Source organism: Plectropomus leopardus, chromosome 18 (genome assembly GCF_008729295.1).
Source record: "Plectropomus leopardus isolate mb chromosome 18, YSFRI_Pleo_2.0, whole genome shotgun sequence".
Lineage (NCBI taxonomy): Eukaryota > Metazoa > Chordata > Actinopteri > Perciformes > Serranidae > Plectropomus > Plectropomus leopardus.
In genome coordinates this window covers 9,480,278-9,501,164 of record NC_056480.1, presented here as the reverse complement: position 1 = coordinate 9,501,164, position 20,887 = coordinate 9,480,278, and the positions used below count along the sequence as shown (strand labels likewise).

The 20,887-nt window shown below is 38.7% G+C and overlaps 1 protein-coding gene across 1 annotated transcript; it reads left to right on the top strand.

Annotated features, from left to right (window-relative positions):
• Window positions 1-454: 454 nt before the first annotated feature.
• rprd2a (regulation of nuclear pre-mRNA domain containing 2a) lies at window positions 455-16,934 on the top strand. Its single transcript, XM_042506857.1, has 10 exons — window positions 455-880; window positions 6,552-6,681; window positions 6,986-7,137; window positions 8,707-8,759; window positions 9,515-9,641; window positions 9,790-9,965; window positions 10,852-11,200; window positions 12,975-13,184; window positions 13,909-14,088; window positions 14,211-16,934. Exons 1-10 carry the CDS (start codon window positions 706-708, stop codon window positions 15,950-15,952), a joined length of 3,294 nt encoding a protein of 1,097 aa, XP_042362791.1. The 5' UTR covers window positions 455-705; the 3' UTR covers window positions 15,953-16,934.
• The last annotated feature ends 3,953 nt before the right edge of the window (window positions 16,935-20,887 follow it).

The following is a 20,887-nucleotide window of genomic DNA, read 5'->3' as shown; positions in this document are numbered from 1 at the left end:
TTTTTTTTCTTCCTTTTTTCCCATACAGTTTTCCCAAACTTTTTAAAAATAATTTTCTAAATCTACAAATTTTTTGCAATTTGTAGTACATCTCTTACCAAGTTACTTATTGCCCCCCATGTTTTTGAAAGAAATTCTTTATCTATTCATTTATTTTTATCTTTCTATTTAAAAGTTTGCCTCTGGTGTTTCCTCACTTATGGTAGCGTCTCTGGCTTTAGTTAGTGCTGTAAGTAATATAAAAATAGTCTGACTGATTGATTGACCGAAAAAAGCACTTTTGATTCTAATTCTGATTTTCTTCCTTCACCACTAATAACCATGGACGTATTATAGTGAAATGCTAATAACACGCAGCAGGTGGCGCTGGCAGACGTTACCCTCCGCGGCGCTGGGTGGCGCCATAGTCGCGTCGTGTTTGCGGAAGTGTCCTTCATCCCTCCACCAGCGACGAGTAAACAGACCTCCAGGATGTTGCGAGGCGCGAAGTTTTAGCCCTAAATGTTAGGTTACGACACTAATAAGTGTGATACAAAAGCTCATTATAGATAATTTATAGAGTTAAAAGGTGATTAGAGTCAGCGCAGCGAACATTTTAGCATTGTAACATTTTAACGGCAGCTGAGAGGCTGCTGAACGCGATGGTGTCTGTGCTACGGTAAGCTAGCATGCTAAGCTAAGTGGCTACCGCGAGCTCCTCCGGACATGTCAGCCGGAGCAGGAGCCGCTTCTGGCGGCTCTCTGGAGTCCACTCTGGATAGGAAGTTCCAGGGTGTTTCCAACACTATGGACTCAATTCAAGGACTGTCAACGTGGTGCATCGATAACAAGAGGTACCACAGCCTGATTGTACGACACTGGATGAGGATTTTGAGGAAATGTGAGTAGTTTTAATGTTACTAACCGTCCAACTGACCGTTGCTGCTTCAGTTAAATAGGTGATATTTTTACGGCACAACAATGGCTGTCATCCTAGTGTCTAAAGTTACTATTATATTATGTTATTTGTCAATATTTGTGCTCCCCTACGGAAGGTGCTGTACCTCAAACGACACAAGAACATTTCGGTCGGTCTTACGTGATTACTCTGTGCTGCTAACGTTACTCACAAACATCCCCTCATCCCATTTTAGTTTGGCCTTTAATGCTACAGGTTTTAATTTAATTAACCAGTGTTCATATCGTTGGTCACAGATGACTTATGTAGTGTATAACCATGCATACATGCACATACTGTGCATAAAAATCCATCCAGCATGGCTGCAATTAATTATTATGTTCATTACGATTAATCTGTAGATTTTTTCGATTAATCGCTTAATTGTTCTGTCTACAAAATATAAGAAAACAGCGAGGAAAGCCTGTTACAATATCATAGAGTCTGAAGTGACTTCATCGAATGTCTTCTTTTATCCAACCAACATTTCCAAACTCCCAAATTTTACAGTTTCTTTAAAATGTAAAGCCAAGAAAAAGTGGCAAATCTTCACATTTTGGAACCTGGAAGTATGACACTTTTGGCATTTTTGCTTGCAAAATAATTATTCATTGATTATTTAAATAGTTGCAGATTTTTGAGTGTCTGTAGAATAACCTACTACTTGACTAATTGTTGCAGCTTTCATTCAGTTTTAATTTCTTTGCACTATTTGTGTAGTTTGTAACTTACTGAACGCTTTACTTGTATATTGATGTTTTATTTTATTTATTTTTTTCTCATTGTTGGTCGCTGGTGCTTTTTATATATATTCACACCTATTTTTTCATATTCACACTGTTGTCAGTGTATGTGAAAATACTTAGCCAATAGAGGTGATACTGATTGCTTACGCTTCCCCTAAATTAACTATATAATTGTGACAATTATATCTGTTACTTTTAGGTTGACTTTTTTCTCTTGTTGTGAAAGAAAGAAGTTAACTACTGCTGCCTTATCTGTTGACAGGACAAACTTCACCTACTTGATGTTAGGTTACTAAAATCCTTGTTAAGGGGGGCGTTTGATTTTGCGTTGATAACTGAAGTAGCAAAGTGTTTTTCGAAACTTTGATACAAACCTGGAGAAGAATTCCAGGGTCCCAAGTATCAGTTGCTTTTTGGCATTTTGATTATTTGCAGATTTGTACTTTATTTTTACCACTTAAGTCCAGCATCAGCTGGGACCTGCAATATTACACTGTCTTGTGGTATTATCCTGCAGAGGGGCTTTGTGTCAAAATCTAATTTAACACATTTATTATTTGAGTTTACATTGTGCTGCCATGATGCATTTTTATAAATTAAGTTGTGTCTCGGCAAATATCTTCAAACTCACTGACATACTGATAAACCAAGGACACTTAAAAGCATAACAGACATGTTTGTTTTCGGGTCACTTTGTAAAATGGATCAAAGCTGCCATCTATTGTGGGATTTGTGCACTGTGCTAGATGGTAACTTGGAGACAACAGGGGCCAGACAGCAATGTTTTTTTTTCCCCAGGGCCCCTGAAACAGTCTTATTCAGCCTACAATGTTGTTTTGTTCTAAGCTGAGTCTCGAGGACTGCTGTAGTAAAAGTTAAGTCATCTTATGAAACAGTGTTGATGAATTGCTTTGTAGTTTACTGACTGTTAAAATTAAGGTTGAAACATAACCTCATTTGTATGATTTATCTCAAAAACAAAACTTTTCTTGATGGTGAAGGTGCGTTGTCGTCAGGTTGCTCTCTATAAAAGTATGATAGGCTTTGGTAAGAATTCTTTGTTTCTTCATACCGTAAGTATTAGGTAACCATTCACCACTTAATAATAATAATTAACTTGCAACTCATCTCTAGTTTTGATGCTTTCTTTGATTTACAGAACAATAGCAGAGGGGGAAATACATGCTGAATAGTCTTGATTTTCACCAGTCCTCAAATACAATTGAAGCATGACAATGAACCTTCTGATCACTTTCCATTGTCAGGGGGGATTTCAGTGGGCACTGCACAAACAAGTTTTCTCAGTTTTGTATGAGATTCACACAAGCGCTTTCTGTTGAGTTGAGGTCCTGAAGCAATCATCTGTTTTGTTGGTTTAGCTTTGTGTAACTTAAGCTTTTTGTGCTTCTCAAGTTTGTCACTGGTGTTTTGCAGTAACAGATTGTGCATTTCAGGCTGCGGTTGCAGTGTGGTGATGTCCCCCGAGATGCTGTATTCTTGTAGGCCTTGGTTACACATATGTTTACTTGTTTGAGTATCTCTTTACTCAAAAAAAGTATTGCATAAGCCTGTGCTGCAAGATCTGACAATATTATATGACTTGTAGACTTGAGTTCTCTGTGTGTTATAAAGTCCATCACAAATGGTATTTAAGTGGCCTGGTGCTGGACTAATCCTTGTTAACGGACTCACTGAAATCTTGTATGTGTCATGTATATTTTGTATTTGTATACTCTTTCTTTTTGCACTTTCCAAATACCAGTTTTTGGTCATTGAAGATTTGTTGAGAAAAAAAAAGATTCTTTTTTTTCTTATAATAGTTACCAAAAAGGAACATTTTGAAAGACAGCCGAGCTGTTACTAAAGGTTTTTTTTAGTTATTTTAGCAAGATAGTTGTGGATTTGTGATATGCCCTTTTCCTTTGGCATATCTGGCACTCAATTTTTTGGGGGCCATCTTCACTAATTCAGCAAAACACAAAGTCAAATTCCTTGTATATGTAAATGTACTTGGCAATAAAACCGGATTCTGATTCTGATTCTGATTTTGAAACTATTTTAGATGTTTGACTTTCTCAACATCTGTAATCCTGTCACGTGCGGTCACAGTTTCGGCAGTGCTGGACTGCTGGTGACTGACATTAGTTGAGAGCGAGTCGGAGTCACAGATACTGAGATTAGATGTCTTTGTCTGAGAACAACCTGTAAAAATGCTGCTTTTCTGTGTTCCTTATCAATGTAAATTAAATGTATTTTAGTTGGTCAGACATAACACATGTAAGACATCACCTTTGTAGGTAGTACAATGTGACGTGTGTGTGCCATTTTCACTATTTTTAAAAAATTCATTTACTTTAAACAATTGTCAAAAAATGACACATAAATAGATAATGAACATAATTGTGATTTGTATGTGCAAGATAAGCGGACAAGTCATTTAAAAGAGCTGAATAATCATTTGATGCTGGACTTTAGCTATAACAACGTAGCATCTGTTTTTTGTTAGCTATTTAATCTACAGCTGCAATTGCATTCAAAAGTACATTTAAAAAACAATTATATTCAGTTTTATTTAGAAAGGTTTATTGCAGATACCAACATACCAACCTGAAGAGCTTCTTGTTTTTAATGGAAGTTGTCCGGCCTCTGTCGTCAAAACAGGTGTTTGTTTGAAATAAAGTAAATAGATGAGTGACCCACTTGTGTTAATGTTATGCAGGAAGCTTTTATTTGTGTGTTGACCCCATTTTGTGTTTTTGGTGTGTTGCTGTTTGATGTACCAAAACATTTCAGTGTCTTCACACCCGCTGTGGACAGGACATTTAACACAGACTTTTATGGGATGATTGGCTGGCAGATTTTACTTTAGATTTACTTAGATTTCGTTTTTACTCCCATACGTTTGTTAAAGAGAGAGAGCCTTGCCTCACGATTTTCTATCTTTCTCTCTCAGCTTGCTTTTTGTGTTTAAGTTAGATCAATTTTAATTTGACTGAGAATAGTCTGAAATAAGTCTGTTTATAACAGCTTTTTGTTTGTCCTGTTTTTCAGTCAAATAGCTGTAACTTTCTTATGTTTGTGCTTTGAGTAAGAAACTTGTCCTCTATCTTCTATCACCTGGATGATTTAAGCAAATCAATGAAAACTTTTCATGTAAATGTGTTGGCTTTGAATTAAAAGCACTTTTTTTTTTTTTTCTTTTTATCTTTTGTCACAATTAATGTTTGAAACAGATGGGGTCGATGTGGTAATTTCTATGATAATCTGTTTCCTATATATCTAATTCCCCCCAAATACCATTGCAGTCCAAAAATTGAGTTTGTGTCTATTAATTAATTAGATCTATTAATTAATAGAACAATCTAGCGTTTGTATGGGGGGTTAGTGTTGCCCACATATTCTGTGATGAGATAATAGCATTATCCAGCCGAGAAGTTTGATTCTTTCTGTGATTTAGAGAAAAGGTTTTGTGGGGAAAAGGTGTGGTCTGTGCGAAAAATATCAATTTGGTGTCTGATTCAGAACTCGGGTATCATGTCGGCACAGAAATCAAAACATTTCAAACTATACTCAGTCTCATGAGTGTGAAAACGAAGGAGGCTGTGAGGTTACCCCCTCCTCTTGAACACTCTCTGTTGTGGTATTATGTTGCGTAGTCTTCTTGTTTGTTAAATGTCATATAGCCATTGATCACATGCTCTCTTAAATGACTTGCTCTTTCTTTGCCCTCTGATAACTTTGGATCTCTGATATAACGAGGTGTTGCTTGAGAGTTAATCAGTCACAATTTTAAAAATTCATAAGAAACAATGGTTTTCACACAGTGTATCTGTCCTTAGGTTAAACAGAGTGTCTAATAAATCATTATTGTTATTTAGTTGTTATTTATAGTTGATCAGAAATATACTGGAATATATATATAAAACGGCTAAAAAGGATGTGTTTAGCTGTTTTTTCACTGTTTGCTTGATTGTCGATGGGAAAGTGAGTTTCTAGATTTACTCGCCAGAAGAGGTATTTTACTCGCACTGTGCAGTTGGGCACTTGCAACACTTATTGTTGTACCATGTTTTATATTTACAGTTTAACAAAAACTAAAATTTGTTTCCTTTTTCTAATGTCATTCCAGTATGAAAATATTCTTTGTTGTTTGGCCCCTTTAAATTTGTAACGGTCATAAATGATGGATGCGTCTCATTTTACATAGTCATTGAACAGTCAGCTAATCATAAAAATAGTCAAACATTTCAAAAATTGCAGAAAGACAAACCTGTTGAATCCAGCTGTCTTCTTCAATGTGTGCCGTCTATTGTTTGGACTGTGTTAATGTTTCAACTTAATCTGTGTAAAAGATGTAATTCTGTTGTTTCTGGTGTCTGGAGGAAACAAAAATCTAAATTGAAAAAAAATTTTTAAAAGATATGGGCCTCATTTGAAGTTATCTGGACTCTGGTTCAGCAGACCTTCTGCCTGGTCGTGGCTTGATGGTAACCCCAGATCAGATTTTTGTAAACCTGCTTAGGTTTATGCAGAAAAAGCACTTGGTTAGAGCTGGAGAGTGACAATGGTTTGGCTTAAATTGATCACTTAAGCTCACCTGGTAGAGCGGGCGCCCCATGTACGAAGGCTTTGTCTTTGCCGCCACAGGTTCAATTCCGACCTCGGCTCTTTGCTGCATGTCATCTGCTCTCCCTCCCCCTTTCACGCTGAAGCTGCCAAAAAGCCCCAAATGATCCTCAAACAAACAAACAAGCGAACAAAAAGCATGAAATCTCACAGCGTTTTTTGTGAATCTGGGGTTACCCTCTTTACACGACTCCTCTGCCGTCCCCGTAAACTAACATCACTGTCTCTCTTTCCTCTAACAGCTGATGCCTCACACAGACTCAACCTTTTTTACGTCGCCAATGATGTCATTCAGACCTGTAAAAGGAAAAACGCCATTGTTTACCGCACAGCATTCGCAGAGATTCTCCCTGAGGCCTTCTTGCTGGTCAAGTAAGTCGTTTTCGGAGATGTGGTTTTATGGAGGGCTCAGCTCTTTCAAAAATAACTGTTGTGTTAGACAGTCCTGATTTAATGTCCCACATATGTTCCTTTATTCTTCCTCTCCTTCATTTCGACCTCATCCTTTGACTTTAGCTTTTGTGTCTCACTTTCTCTGTCTCCTTTGTCCTTGTTTTTTTGTTTTATTCATTCAGAGAAATCCCTCACACATAAAACACAAATGTCATTACAACAACAAAACATAAATCCCTGCGCTCCCTCGTCCTCATTCTGTCTTTCTGTCCCCTTCCTCCAGCAACGAAGGTGACCCCAAGGTAATTAAATCGGTGGAGAGGATACTGTCCATCTGGGAGGACAGAGGAGTGTATTCAGGGACACTCATTACTGAGCTGAGGAGTAGCTTAGTCAAAGAGGAGTCCCCTCCTGTGACACCCGCGGAGCAAAAGAGTAAGTGTCTTGGCTTTTTTTTTTTCTCATTTCCTTTTGACAGTTAATTAATGCCTCCTCTCATCACTGATCTTGCAAAGTTTTGTCTTCAAACACATTTCATACACAGACTTTGTATCCACTTTGTTTTGTAAGTTACAGTATGTTGTTCTTCTGTTAGTTACTGTAGATTCATTCTTATGTGTTGTGAATTTGTATTATTTTATCCAAATACTGAATGGCATTTCCCTGATAACAGCTGTTTTGGTGGGTGGTGCGGCAATAGTCCTTCACTGAAATGAGTCAATAGGCGAGTTTCCATTAAACCTCAAATTGTGCGAATTGAAATAGCGAATATAAAATACGCTGAATGGAAACTCATCAATTTGAGGGGGTATTTCAGGCGATTTGAAAAAGTCATATTTTGCAAAACTGCAATGGAAACACTTTTTTCCACTTTTATAGGTAACATGATGCTATGGTTATGTGCTTGTTGTTAGGAACTGGCTTCCTTAGGCGTGATGTAGCAGGCTCATACATGGCCACCTCACGTATGAGGGATTATCGCTCGCTTAACACGCCTACGTTGCCTTCGAATGGAAATAATGACGGCTCGTGCGATGGCTGCAATAGAAATAAACTTGCTAATGTTATGAACATCCATCATGCTTATGGGAATGTTATCGTGAGAAGAGAAGTCTCATAACATCACTCGCTGGAAATGCAGTCATCTCGCAATTGTGTTTAATAGATGTTTCAAAAATATTGCTTCGTTTTGCACAACCTGCCCAGTGATTAGCCCAGTTCACACAAGGGTAGTGTTATCTGAGCACCTCTGGTAATTTGTAATAATTACACAGGTCGTTTGTGATATTAATCCCACGCAAATCTGCTATGTCAGTAATTTGTTAATTAAAAATTCAACCAAAAATTACCTACTAAACTTTGACAAACATATACGTTAGTATATCAGTCCCATGCAACTTGGTATCTCAGTGTTTTGGGATTGTATTTAGGTTTTTGATTTTTCAGCACCTCATTTCTGTGTCTTTTGTGGTCGAGAATTACGAAGGCTGTGTTGGCAATTATACATGAGAGTTTGAACAGCATTTTGGGTGCAGGATACCCATTTGGAGAATGAGCAGGCTTGAATCCATCAGAAGAGCGAAATCTTGAAAGATAATGAGACGGATAACGTGACAATCTGCAGCAGAAACAGTTGTTACACATTTAAATGCTTGTGGCCACAACTCCATATGCTACAAATGAAGCAAATAATGTTTTAAAGATAAACAAGTATGAAAAATTAAATTATTATTCAAACAATAAGAGAGCATTCAATAAAGCCATACCTAAACAAGACATGACTAAGGAACATTATTTCCACCATAAATGTCAAGTTTATTTCCAAATATATTTATATTTATTATAAAAAAGAATAAATCCATTATACCATAGGCATGATGAAGATGCGTTTCCCCATTTTAATTGTCGGAGAAACACTGCTGAATGTCGCACACCTTTGTGGGGATGCTCAATGTTTTCCGTGTGATGGGATCTCTAATTTTCCGTCTTATTTTTTTATTAAAGCTCCAGGGGAGTCTAAAGCAGATCTACAGTCCAAGGTTGTTGCTGAGTTTGTGGTAAGTAACACATTTAAATTTTGAACTGAACTAAACTGCAAATTTGTTAATTTAGATTATAAATAAGTATTTCCATGCTGGAAAGATGGTCATTTTATAAAACCGGGCTGTTTGTGCAGTAGAAAGACACAAATACTTTTGAAATTGCTGCTAAATGATCAGAGAAAAGAGCTGAGGCTTCCACTTTTGCTTAGGAGATAGACAACAACTACCAGAATGCACTGTGCTGCAGCAGACAAAAAAGGCTCCTTCTTGTGGGTGACGTACTATGAGTTTGCTTTGGCTCTTTTAAAAACAACATGGCCGGCTGGTAGCTAACAAACTGGTATTACAGTTCAACAGTGCACTAAGTTATGTTTCTGAAGACATTTTAGGTGAGAAATAGGCAACCCAGAAACAAAATCTTGGTTCATATTTGATCAGCACGGCCTAGTTTTACGGTTTGAGTTTGGTCTGCATTTGAGAGAAAAAGAGAGAAGCAGCTCCCTTCCCTTCTATACTCTTTGTGTCTGAATGCAGATGTAATGCATGTATTATGAGCAACAGCCTTAGAGAAGTAATATCGGAGTGCTGGTAAGATGGAGGGAAGTTTAACTCATCTCATTAATACCCATATTGTTATGATGCAAATCTTTTTTGAAAATCATAAGTATACCTTTAAGCTTATATAAGAAGTCATTCTTGTTGCTATTTTTCTCCTTTACTCTAATACTATGTTGCTCTCACGTTCTGGCTGACCGCTCCCTCTGCTTTAGCCCCAGGCACTTATCGACGAACTGTCCAAGTATAAGAGATCTCTGGACGAGGTGGACCTGAGAGAAAAACAGCTGGCAGCGATGAGGATTAACATCTGCAGTTCTGATGCCCTCAAGAGACTCAAAGGTGCTCGCTTTAGTCGTCTTCTACTGTTGTACCATCTGTCCCGCTGCAACGCACAGATGGGTCTTGGTGTCAAGATCATCAGTGTTCCTTTTATTTATTTATTTTACATTGCCTCAAATATTATTCTTACATGCTTGATCCTGAACAGATAAGGCTGGGGGAAAGAAATTCTCCAAGGACTTTGAGGAAGGAAGTGCGCAACTGCAGGAGTTTGTCAAGTTCTTTGACAAACAAATCAAAACGGGGCCTCCTCTCATGGAGGCCCTCAGCAACGCAGATATCTTCTACGAGATGCAGTACAAGGAGGTCAAGATTGTTGCTAATGTGAGTGACAATGCATTTCTTTTTGGAAAATGATGTACCTGTACCTGTTCAAAATGATTCCTTCAGTTTGATGGAAGTATAAATTTAATTTAAGATGAGATGAAAGGCACATTTTTTCATACATGAAAAGCTCCGCTGTAGGAAGCTGCAGAAAAAGTAGTAAATGATGCATGTATATGAAAGCAAAAAAAGAGATGAAAATCCTCAAATTTAAATAGCCAATAAATACTTTAGAATGAAATTTAAACACTGCTGAGTCTATAGATTTCAAACATTTTAATTTGAAAGCAGTGTATTTAAATTTATTTGACCTGACTTAACCTCTTTGAAATTAAAATATGAAATCTCTTGATTGCAATTTCAAAAGCTGAATTATTTATTTATTTTTTTAAGCTCAAGTTTTTAAAACTTGGATCTAAAAATTCAAGTCTGAAAAATTAAAATAGCAAAACCCGAGCTACCCAGGATGATTTATGTACAATCAAATACATATAAACAGCACAAACTGGCCGACTTACAGCAGCTCTGTTGTTTTTCCTGGTCTGCATTTTTGGGTTTCGGTTTTTGAGCCACTTTCTTGTATCACTTATATCTTTTATTTCCTTCCATTTATGTGTAGGTGACGCAATTATGTACAATAGATAAAACTTCTTATTAACTGAAATGACAGAAAAGTTATTATTATTATTATTATAACTATAATAATGATAATACTTGTTGTTGTTATATTTTTTAAAATGCTACAAAAATGTGTACATATTTTTTCTTTTTACAATTTTCAACACTTTTTCTGGTCATTTTCTATTATTTTAATTGTAATCTGGCTATAAAAGCTGTTGGTAGCTTGTGTTTCATTCACTAACACTTCATTAACGTTCCTCTGAAGGCTTACCAGACGTTTGCCAACCGGGTTGCCCACCTGAAGCGTAAACTGGACACTCTGAAGGCCACCTTGCCAGACCTGGACGATTCACCCATCCCCTCGCCCTCTGCAGACGCACCGTCTCCAACAGGCTCAGAGTCCCCTTTCCATGGTATGGATATGGCCGATCCTGATCCTGATCCCGATCTTGATGGCTCTGCTATGGAAGACGAAGCGGAGCCGCCGGCCCCGAGCCCTCTGTCCTCACCCGGAGCATCCCCTAAACACACGGAGACTGTCGGGCAGAATGACAACCGTGACGTGGAAGACATGGATCTCTCTGAGGAAGAAATGGACAGCGGTGGTATTATAGGTAAGGAATGGACTCAGTGACGGCACAGTGAGAGCCTTTAAAATGAAATATTTTTTATAAATGTGGAATTCCTGTGGCAGCATTGTGCAGAAAATGTGTCAAAATAATAAAAAGCACCATAAAAAATAGACATTTAAGGTACTAAATCATGCTAGAAATCCATACATGGTTAAAAATAATGTACGTAGCCACTGTGATGTTAACTATTGGTCTGTGGACTAATGTTTTAAATTCTTGATTTTGCATTTTGGTCGTCGTGATCTTTTTTCTTTTTTTTTTTTTTTTTTGGGAGCCACAAGTGACCATATTTGCATGAAAGGGTACAGCATATACTGTATACTATATGTATCTATATAACGCTAGCTTATATGTAACTGCTGGCAGGGAGGGATTCTTTGAGTGTTTTTTTAGTGCAGTTAAACGCTAAAAGTGACCAAAATGTTAGAATTTCATGAACTGAGATGAAAAGGCTCAAAAAAAGATTTTAAACTCTTTATTTATAAACAATTTTCATGTTTTAAGTACAGTACAGAACTAGGTAATAAAATAAAGAACACAAAGTAGAAAATAAAACAAACAGAGTTTTAAGATGAAAACATTGGACAACACCCAAAAACAATTTTCTACAGTTATTTAAATATATAGAGTGCTATGAAATAGGTTGTTTTGGTAGCGACCTGTCAGTCATGAGGTAGCCCCGCCCTAAAGCGTACCCTGCTTTATCAGCTATTTTACTGAAAATGGGAAGAAAGCTTATAAAATGAACATCATACCGTTTTGAAGGAAACTTTAATCTTGTTTTTGAGACCATAAACTCATAAATCAACTAGGAAGTAGGGTCATTTTGCTATTGGCTTGTATACAGTCAGAATTCTTTTTGCGAACAGTGGCGTCACCCTCCTGCAGTTTAAAAAAAATGCAGGTTTCAGAGACTTCCACACTGGCTACGCCTACTTTTGTGTTTACAGTCTATGAGAAAATCACACAAAACTCACAAGCTTCATAAGTCAAGTATTCCTGACGATTTTTGTTCCTGACAATTTCCAATGACGATTTTGTTCCCCACATAGAAACACATATGCTGTTTTTGTTTTTGTTGTTTTGTTGTTTGTTTGTTTTTAATAAATAGATAAATGTTTTATTGCCTCGAACACCTGCAGCTCACCTTATAGGATCTGTGTTAACCACCACAGTCAACGCCACTGGGTTCAATATGACCTTTTATCAGCACGTACATTTACTGAAATTTGTTTTTAAGACATATGTTAAGATGATCTCATTGTTATACTACGTCTACTATATTTTACCATTTTATTTAGCTTTCACTGCTCAAGTAAAATTTTCACTGAATAAAATTAGCACATTAATAAATAATAAAAATAACTGTTCATGCAGCCCTACATCATTTCAACATCATACACAGTATCTTATAGCTAGGATAGGATTATTTGTCATTACAATGTCAGCGTGTTAAGAAAATTTGTATTTTAACTTGGTCGCTGCGCATAAACTTTTTTATTCAGACTTCATTTTTTAGATGGATGACCTTTGTATTACAGTTTTGTTTTTCACACAAAGCTTGAGAGACTAACCTTCGGTATTTTCAGTAGCATGTTCTCCTCCACTGATTTATTAGCGGTGCCTTTCATGCTCCCATAAATTATGTGTGCTTGTAGAAAAGAAATGACTAAATTAATTGTGGTGCTTAATAACAAATAACTATAGTTGTCTTGTTTCATCAAATAGAGTGTCTCACTGCTGTTTTTTTTCTCAGTTGAGGAGAGGATGGAAAGTCTCGCCCCCCCAAAGGTGTCCACTTCAAAAACGGAGCCATCAGTGTCAACAGAGCAGCCCGTCACGCAGGTCACTTGTGGCCCCCCTGTGGCGGCTCCTGTGGCGGCTCCTGTAGCAGCAGCGGTGGGAAGCATTGACCTCGGTAAAATTGGCTCCCTCCTCACCAGTTTTTCGATCAAGAAGAACACAGGTGAGCACTGGTGGCTGTTCCAACATCATATTAAAGCTGTAATAAAACCACAACCAACCAAAATTATAAAAATGTTAAAACAGAAACATTCAAAATATTTATTGTGTCACCTTTAAAAAAAAAAAGAAAATCTTTGCACGGATGATTGGATGGTGTTTTGTGACGTCTGCTATGAAAAATACTTTCCCTTTAATAATAATAAGTCTAAATTTAATTTCACCTTTAGTATCACAAAAAAGGATATATTTCTTTTCTTTATTCTAAATATAACTGGATGTCATTAGTCAATACCCATAAAGTATCAACCAAAATAACCCAGCATTACTGAAACATCTCCAGTCAAATGATCCTGTCTGCACTGTCCTATATCTCATCTGCCTCTGCCTGGATAGCACGAGTTAACACACACTCTCACAACTGTCCTGGGCTTGGAGCTCACACTCGTGTTGCAGCCACAACCGATACAGTCTGTGATGCGGTGAAGTCAAGCGCGGTGTATTTGATGAAGTTGAAGCTCTCTGTTTGAATCGGTCACACTTCAAAGTTACTGGTATCATATTCTTTTAAATGCTACTCAGCCCTGATTATAAATGTGGTTTGAGTCCCACCATTCTCCTGCAATAGTGCTTATTTCTAAGAAAGTGCTTTTGCTGATTAAAAAATCGTCTCCATAATCAGTTATGGCAATTTGCAGTTAAAGTGAGTGTCCCGCTCTGTCTCACAGGACCAGTAGTGGAGAGTCCTCCTGCAGCTGCCCCTGCTCGCTCCTCAGTTAAGACAACACTTGCCTCTGTAGCCTCTCAGGATGCCAGTTCGTTGGTAAGCCTTCTCTCCAAGGTGGACGTGAGCCCCGCAGACCTCCTCGGTGCTCTCTCCAAAGTCCAGAGCCAAGGCGGCCTTGAGGGTGAGAACAAGTAGTCGTTTGTTTAATTTGAAAGCAAAAACTTTCTTGTTATATTATCTCATACATTCAAAGCCTCAAGGTTGTTTAAAGTGCATTTCTGTGTTTTCTGTTTCTTCACTTAGGCATCACGTCTCTTCTGAGCAGCCCAGCTGCAAATGTCTCCTCTGACTCCTCCAGTTCAGGCAAGATCCCTCCCTCTCCCTTACCCACATCTGCATCAGCAGGGCCCTCTCAGAGCCTGTCTCTCTCCTCTGTCGCACCTGTGCCTTCTTCACACAGCTCCACTGTAAGACAGAGCACAAGCTCCCTAGCCCCCACTCAGACTCCCAACCCAGCCTCAGCCCTGGTCCAGGCTCTCCACAGAGACATGGATTTGACAACAGAGCCAGAACCGTCCCCGTCTTCAGAGAGTTTAGAGTCTAAAATCCACAGCTTCCTGCAGGGGAACCGTGCTTTCAGTGCGTTCAGCCTTGGTCTTTCCACAAACCCAGCACTTGGAGAGGACAACAGTCCAGTAATTGGGACAGACACCCAGGGTGGGACCCCAGTGCGGGATGAGGGCGGAGGAACCCCAACTCAAGATGAGATTATGGACAAGCCGGTGGTGGTCCCATTCACGTCCAACACAAATCAGCCATTGTTTGGAGAAAATGTCGAAACGGGTTCTCTCGTATACCAGAACCGCGGTCAGCAGAACCTCAACAATCCCCAACAGCAAGCTCACGTGCAGCCGAGCATGCCTCAGAACGGGCAGATCTACCAGCCGTACACATACGGCAAACACGAGATGTCAGAGCATGAGATTACTGCGCCTGTTGCACATTACCAGCAGATTTCTGCTCAAACAGGAGGGCCAGTGCCTGGAGAAAGAGCCCCGGGCAGCGCCAGTAGCACACAGACAATAGAAGGCTTTCAGGGGGTGAGTGAGAGGGGTTGGTACGCTGACGCTTACCCAGAGGGGAGCTCCCAGCAACCCAGAGGCTACAGCGTGACAGCGCCTGGAGGGGCTGCAGAAAATAAGACCTCAGGACTTCATCCGTACCAAACAGAGAGATTTCAGGAACCTCAAGATTTGGCCTCCCAGCAGGGCGCCACCGCGTCTCCTGGCATCCTCAGAAGCAACCTTCCTCCTATCCCAAGGTTGTTCCCTCCACCTCCTCATGTCTTTGACGCGCCCCCTTCAGCGCCCAGCAGTATGATGATGCCACCAGAGCAGCAGCCGTCGCAGCAGCCGTTGCCTAGCCCGGGCTCGGGGGAGGTGATCGGGACCAGAGGCAACAGCGTCATCAGTGGGATGGTGGTCCACGACCATCAGCACAAATCCATGTTTCCTCCTGATGATGCGCCGTATGATCGTGACCGAGCTCGTCCTCCTCACCCCGAGCTTTTCCGCCCTCCCCCAGATGACCCGCGCTACCAGGACGAGCTCCGTCACCGTGATGCCCGTTTCTTTCAAGACGACCCTTACCGCCACCCGGACGATCCATATCGCAGGCCAGGCAGCCCTCCACACCACTTCCCAAGAATCCGAGGCCGCCCCACGCCTCCTCGCTCACCCTCTGATGACCCTTACTACGCCCAAGACTACAAGCGGCACAGCCCTCCTCTTCCTCCACACTACGCTCCAAGGAGACCACCACCGCCATCTAATTTTGAAATTCGCCATCCGGGTCCACGGCCTCTACATCGACCTCTGCACCCAGCACACCACCCACAACCCAGAGCGCCGCCCCCACGTGCACCATTTCCTCATTTCCACGGCCCTGATCCGAGGTTAAGAGGCAAACGTCCAGGTCCAAGAGGAGGCGGGAACCCTGGTCCAATGTTCCCCCCGAAAAGACCCTTTCCACCCCCGCGGTACTGACTGCTTATGTAGCTTTGAGCTCTTCATCACTGTGGTGTCATGAAGTCAGAGGCAGCGCTTTTAAGACTGTTGGTGCACACCCTGTCAGGAGAAACCTGTGAAAAATCTGGGTGGATAAAAGCGCAGGAACAGAGGCGGGCACCGGGAGACGAGTGTGAATTAATTCAGCAGCTACCTGAGGAAAATGTGACCGGCGACGAATAAAGGATGGTGGAGGAGAACAAGAGACAACACCAGGAGATGTGAGAGAAATCAGAGGCTCTGAGAGGGGCTGCTGAGCTGAAGAGTGAAGACAGAAGATTAAAGAAAATAAGAGGTGGATATATATATAATTCACTTTTTTTTGTGTTATTTGCTCCAGTACGAAGCATTGCATTAAATATGTAATTGGGCAGTCAGTTTGATAAAGGTCAGAGTGTGTGCATGGTGTGCGTGTGTGCATGCGCTCAAGTGTAAGTTTGAATCTAATGAGTTATTTTTGCTAAGAAAGTAACAAAAGAATGTAGCTGGAGCAATGTTTCTGCTGTTATTTAGTTTCTCGGTGAGCAGTTTTTACTGCTTCTCTTCACATCAGCAGCTTCCCGGTAGCTTTTGGTGAAACATCCAGTTTAAATTAAATCACTTTGGTTATGAAAAACAGAGTGTATGCTATAGAATTTATGTTCCTCCTACTCGTTAGCATATTTAGGGAAATTATTTTGTCACTACTCAAACTGCGGTTGTTATATATTTGTGAAGCGATGCCTTCTCCAGCAGCGCGTGAGATCCCTCCGGCGATAATTTTTTTACGTCTCGTTAAGTTCCTTGAAGAAGAGCGGCACATGTCTACTCAAAAGGGAGAAAGAGGTGTGAAAGTTTTGGTTTTTTTTTCCCTGCCTCCCAACACCGAGCCAGAAGAAGTGCATTTTCGGCGGGGATGAAGATACTCGTCTTCGGTTTCGTTTTACTTGTACTGACTAATAAAATCTGAGTTTAAAAAAAATGTGTTGTTTTATTTCCTTTGATCTTTGAACTGTGGCAGCACTGCCCTAAACTCTTTGTTATCATCTATCCGTAGCATGTTAATGCATTTTGCAGGATTATTCTTTATTTGACGGCAGTATTTAAAGGCATACCTTCACCAACAAAAATTACAATTTGTATATTATTTAGTTATACTGTGTTTTCCACATGCCTCCACAACAAAAATATTGATTGATTGGGGACCACGTGGCACCACAGCAGAACTATATCAAAACAATTTTATACAAACTCACAGAACTCATGCAGTATAATCCAAGTCTCATTTATCCAGACGTACACATGCATTTACTCTAAAACGTCTCTCTTTAAAACTGAAGTGAACCTATTTGCTCTCTTCAGAGCCACACTCCAATAATGAGGGTTTTTTTGTGAAAATGCATTTGTTTGGAAAGCACTGAGATAAATGAGACTTGGATTATACTGCATGAGTTGTGAGAAAATTTGTGGGCCGATGTTTTGATGTTGTTTTGCTGTTAAGCGTGATCCCAAATCAATTCATAAATTATGTTTGCTGTTTTGTGTAGGGGTAAAAAAAAACCCTCATTTTTTCCCCACAAATTCAGCATAACACAGCATGACTAACTGATTTTGTGGGTAAAGTATTATTTTAATCACTATTTTTATACTCATAAACTGATTTCAGTTTAGCTGTAAAATAGGCTGCTGTTTCAACATTATCCCAGAGAGGTAAAAGTAATCAAAGAATGAAAAAATATCTAACTCCTCTTACAAAGGCGCATTTAAATTGAAACAAGTTGAATAAAATGTACTTTTTTATATTAAGATTCTGCTATTTTAAAAAGGAAAAAATATTGTCACATTAAAATCCTTTAAAAAAAAGAAGAAGAAAATAGTCTGTGCTCTAGCTAAATTGCCAGTGTTTGAAATAAGGTTTAAATTTAAGCCACAAAGAAAAAAAAATCACAATTTAGGGAGAAATATCCACACAGAGGTTTCTTGCTTTTCATACTTGGATGTTCCTGTTTAATATCGCTTTGTTTCTTTCTAGGTCATTTTTAGTTTTTGTGAGCTTTCTCAGATCACAGTTAATTCGACTGACCCTAAAAGTCTGTGTAGGTTACTTAGTTTAATCTAAGACAAACAAATCTCATATTGCAATCTTATTATTTTCTCTGATCCGCTTTAACCAGCACAGTCTTGACATTTGTGCATAGGTTTCTGTTCGTTCTGGAAACAATAGATTTGTAGACTCTTATTTTCAGTGGAGTCCATTATGCTTTATTCTCCACTGATAATAAAGTTGAGACATTGCTTATGTTCATCTGTTCTTTTTGAGCCCGTAGAGTTCGCCTCAAATCAGCTTTTAAAAAATTAAACCAGCTACCAAATCTATTTATACAAGGCTTTCCTGCCTCTGCAAACATTGAGCATTAAGTCAATCAAAAAAAAAAAAAAATCCTTCCTCACGTCCAGGTCACTGTTTTCTGTGCTGGTTGTGTGCTGAACATGTTCTCAGCTGAGGGTTCATTGTTTCCCTTTGGGGGAACAGATGTTTGTTTCCCTCATGGCACAGTAGAAATCTCTCTGGCTCCTCAGCTGTTTTCTGCCTCTTAAATGCAAAAGGGAGAATGAGGGCTCTTTAATTAAATTATGACCAAACTGACTTCAATATGAGAAATTGTGTGCAAGACAGTGATAATCAGTAACATTGATTGGACAATTACAAAACAAGTATTTGAGTTATGCTTGATTAATTATTTTGCAAAAATCAAATCTTATTAATTAGAAGTTTGGATTTTGAAACTCTAGTGTACCTTGTTAATGTTTTAATTGTTTTATTTTATGCTCTAAAAATGAATAGATTTTTATGGCATTTATCAAAATAGATGTTTCTTCTAAGAGTCACTAAATTAATTAAACAATCAGATCGACCCAGTTTTACTCTAAACTCGTATTGATTTGAATTTTGTAAGTTTAGATAATACACAAAACCTCAACTCGTGGCCTTAAACGACACGCGGAAATGTTTATTTCACAACCACATTGCAACTTTAACAAAGCTTTTACTTATTATCTTTATTTGCTCTAATTAAGATTCACTCTGTAATCATTACAGTTTCATTCAGGGAAATGAGTGTTAACTATATGCGCGCGCACGTTTTCGAAATCCTATATTAGATGAAATAATAAAAAAATATTTTGCGTAATAAAATAGGGCGAAAAGCGATGATCAGACCGAAGTTAACCGTTATTGATTGTTTTTTTTATTTCTCTGATAAGAGGACGTGCAGTGAGCTCAGGTGCGCAGACCGTCGCCAGATGTCAGTAGATCTTTGCAGCATCACTTTCACTTTATCACTCTGCCTTTCAAGACGAAGAGCAGCAAAGAAACTCTTGTCATGGACGTTGTTAGTGTCGTTTATTGCGCTAAAAAATGCATTATTATAATTGATGTTTTTGTTTATTTATTTATCCTGAGCTAGAATTTTAACCCCTTTCCTGTTTGATCCCATCCCTCCTCCTGTTGTCCCCCTCAGGGATCCAGAGCCTCACTTTGATGTGTCTGATGTGATGGGAACCTTCTCCACATGTTACTGAAGAAGAGGAGGAGGAGGAGGAGGAGGAGGAGGGAGTCTGATGCTGTGGATGCTCTCCTCTTTGAATCCTGCTCAGCTCTCCCAGTGAAGCCGCCTCATGCTCTGATGTGGATGCTGTGCACCGCAGCAGCTCAGTGAGTTTGGTACATCACAAACTGAGTGCCAGCAGCAGGACATCCAAAAAGCCAATACAGAAGATTGCTGGTAATAATTGTTTTGATTTATTATCCTTTGTTATGAAAAAGTGCAGATCCTCCCCTGGTCTCCATGTGCTTAACCCTTTGAAACCTGGGCAAATAGGCTTTATTTCTTTAGAAAAACATGAGGAGAAGGCAATGACTTATTAGAAAATGATGAAAATAGCAAGAATTTATTAAAGAGTACAAGAAAATTACCTGAAAATAAGCCCCAAAAAAATAAGAAAATATAACAAACAAACAATAAATAGCTCAGAGAAAATGGCTTAAATTTTATAACAACTCTGAATTATTTTAAACATATACCTGTGATAATTACAAGTAAAGTTCTCCGGACATTTTTTCCTAGTTTAAAAAACAAAACAAAAACAACGTCCCAATTCTATTAATTTCTTGTAATTTGCAGAATTTCTTGTCAAGTTGCTCATTGCCTTTTCTGCCATGTTTTTTTTTTTTTTTTTTAAAAGAAATCAAATCAATTTGCTCAGGGTCCAAAGGTTTAAATACTTGTGAAAAGTGTCTGAGCGCTGCACAAGGAAAGTGATGTCAATCCAGGTTTTAAAGGGTTAAAGGAATCTCCTCCTACATGACATCAGAAAAAAAGTGAAATCCTAAAAGAAAATCACATCTCTTTAATAACTGCTGGTCTGGTTTCAGGAGCTCCATCACACGGTTTTAATGAGATTTGTCTAACAGTATAGACACTAATGCTTTTATTATGGCCCTTGTTTTATGGGATTATTATTATTTAACTGTATTTATTTTATCTTGGAAAATGCAAACTCTGTAATAGCCTCCTTTTGTGTCTCAAAAGTTAAAACCAAACGTCACCAGAGGACCTGAGGGCAGCAGAGGGGGTTGATATATTTAAAGCAAACTCAAGACCTTCCTTTTTAGTTTGGCTTTTAATCAAACTTTACTTATTTATTTATTAACTATGTATTATATATTTTAGTCTGTTTTACTGTATATTTTATTATTATTTTTAAACATTCTTATCTGTTACCTGTTCTAGTTTTGAAGCATTTACAGTTACAGTTTTGCTTGTATTAAAAAAGCTATACAAATAAAGTCTGATAGATTGAATGTGTGAGAAAAATTCAATAAATAAATAAATTAATTGTTAAGAAAACCCCCCACAAAGATTTGGAAACATT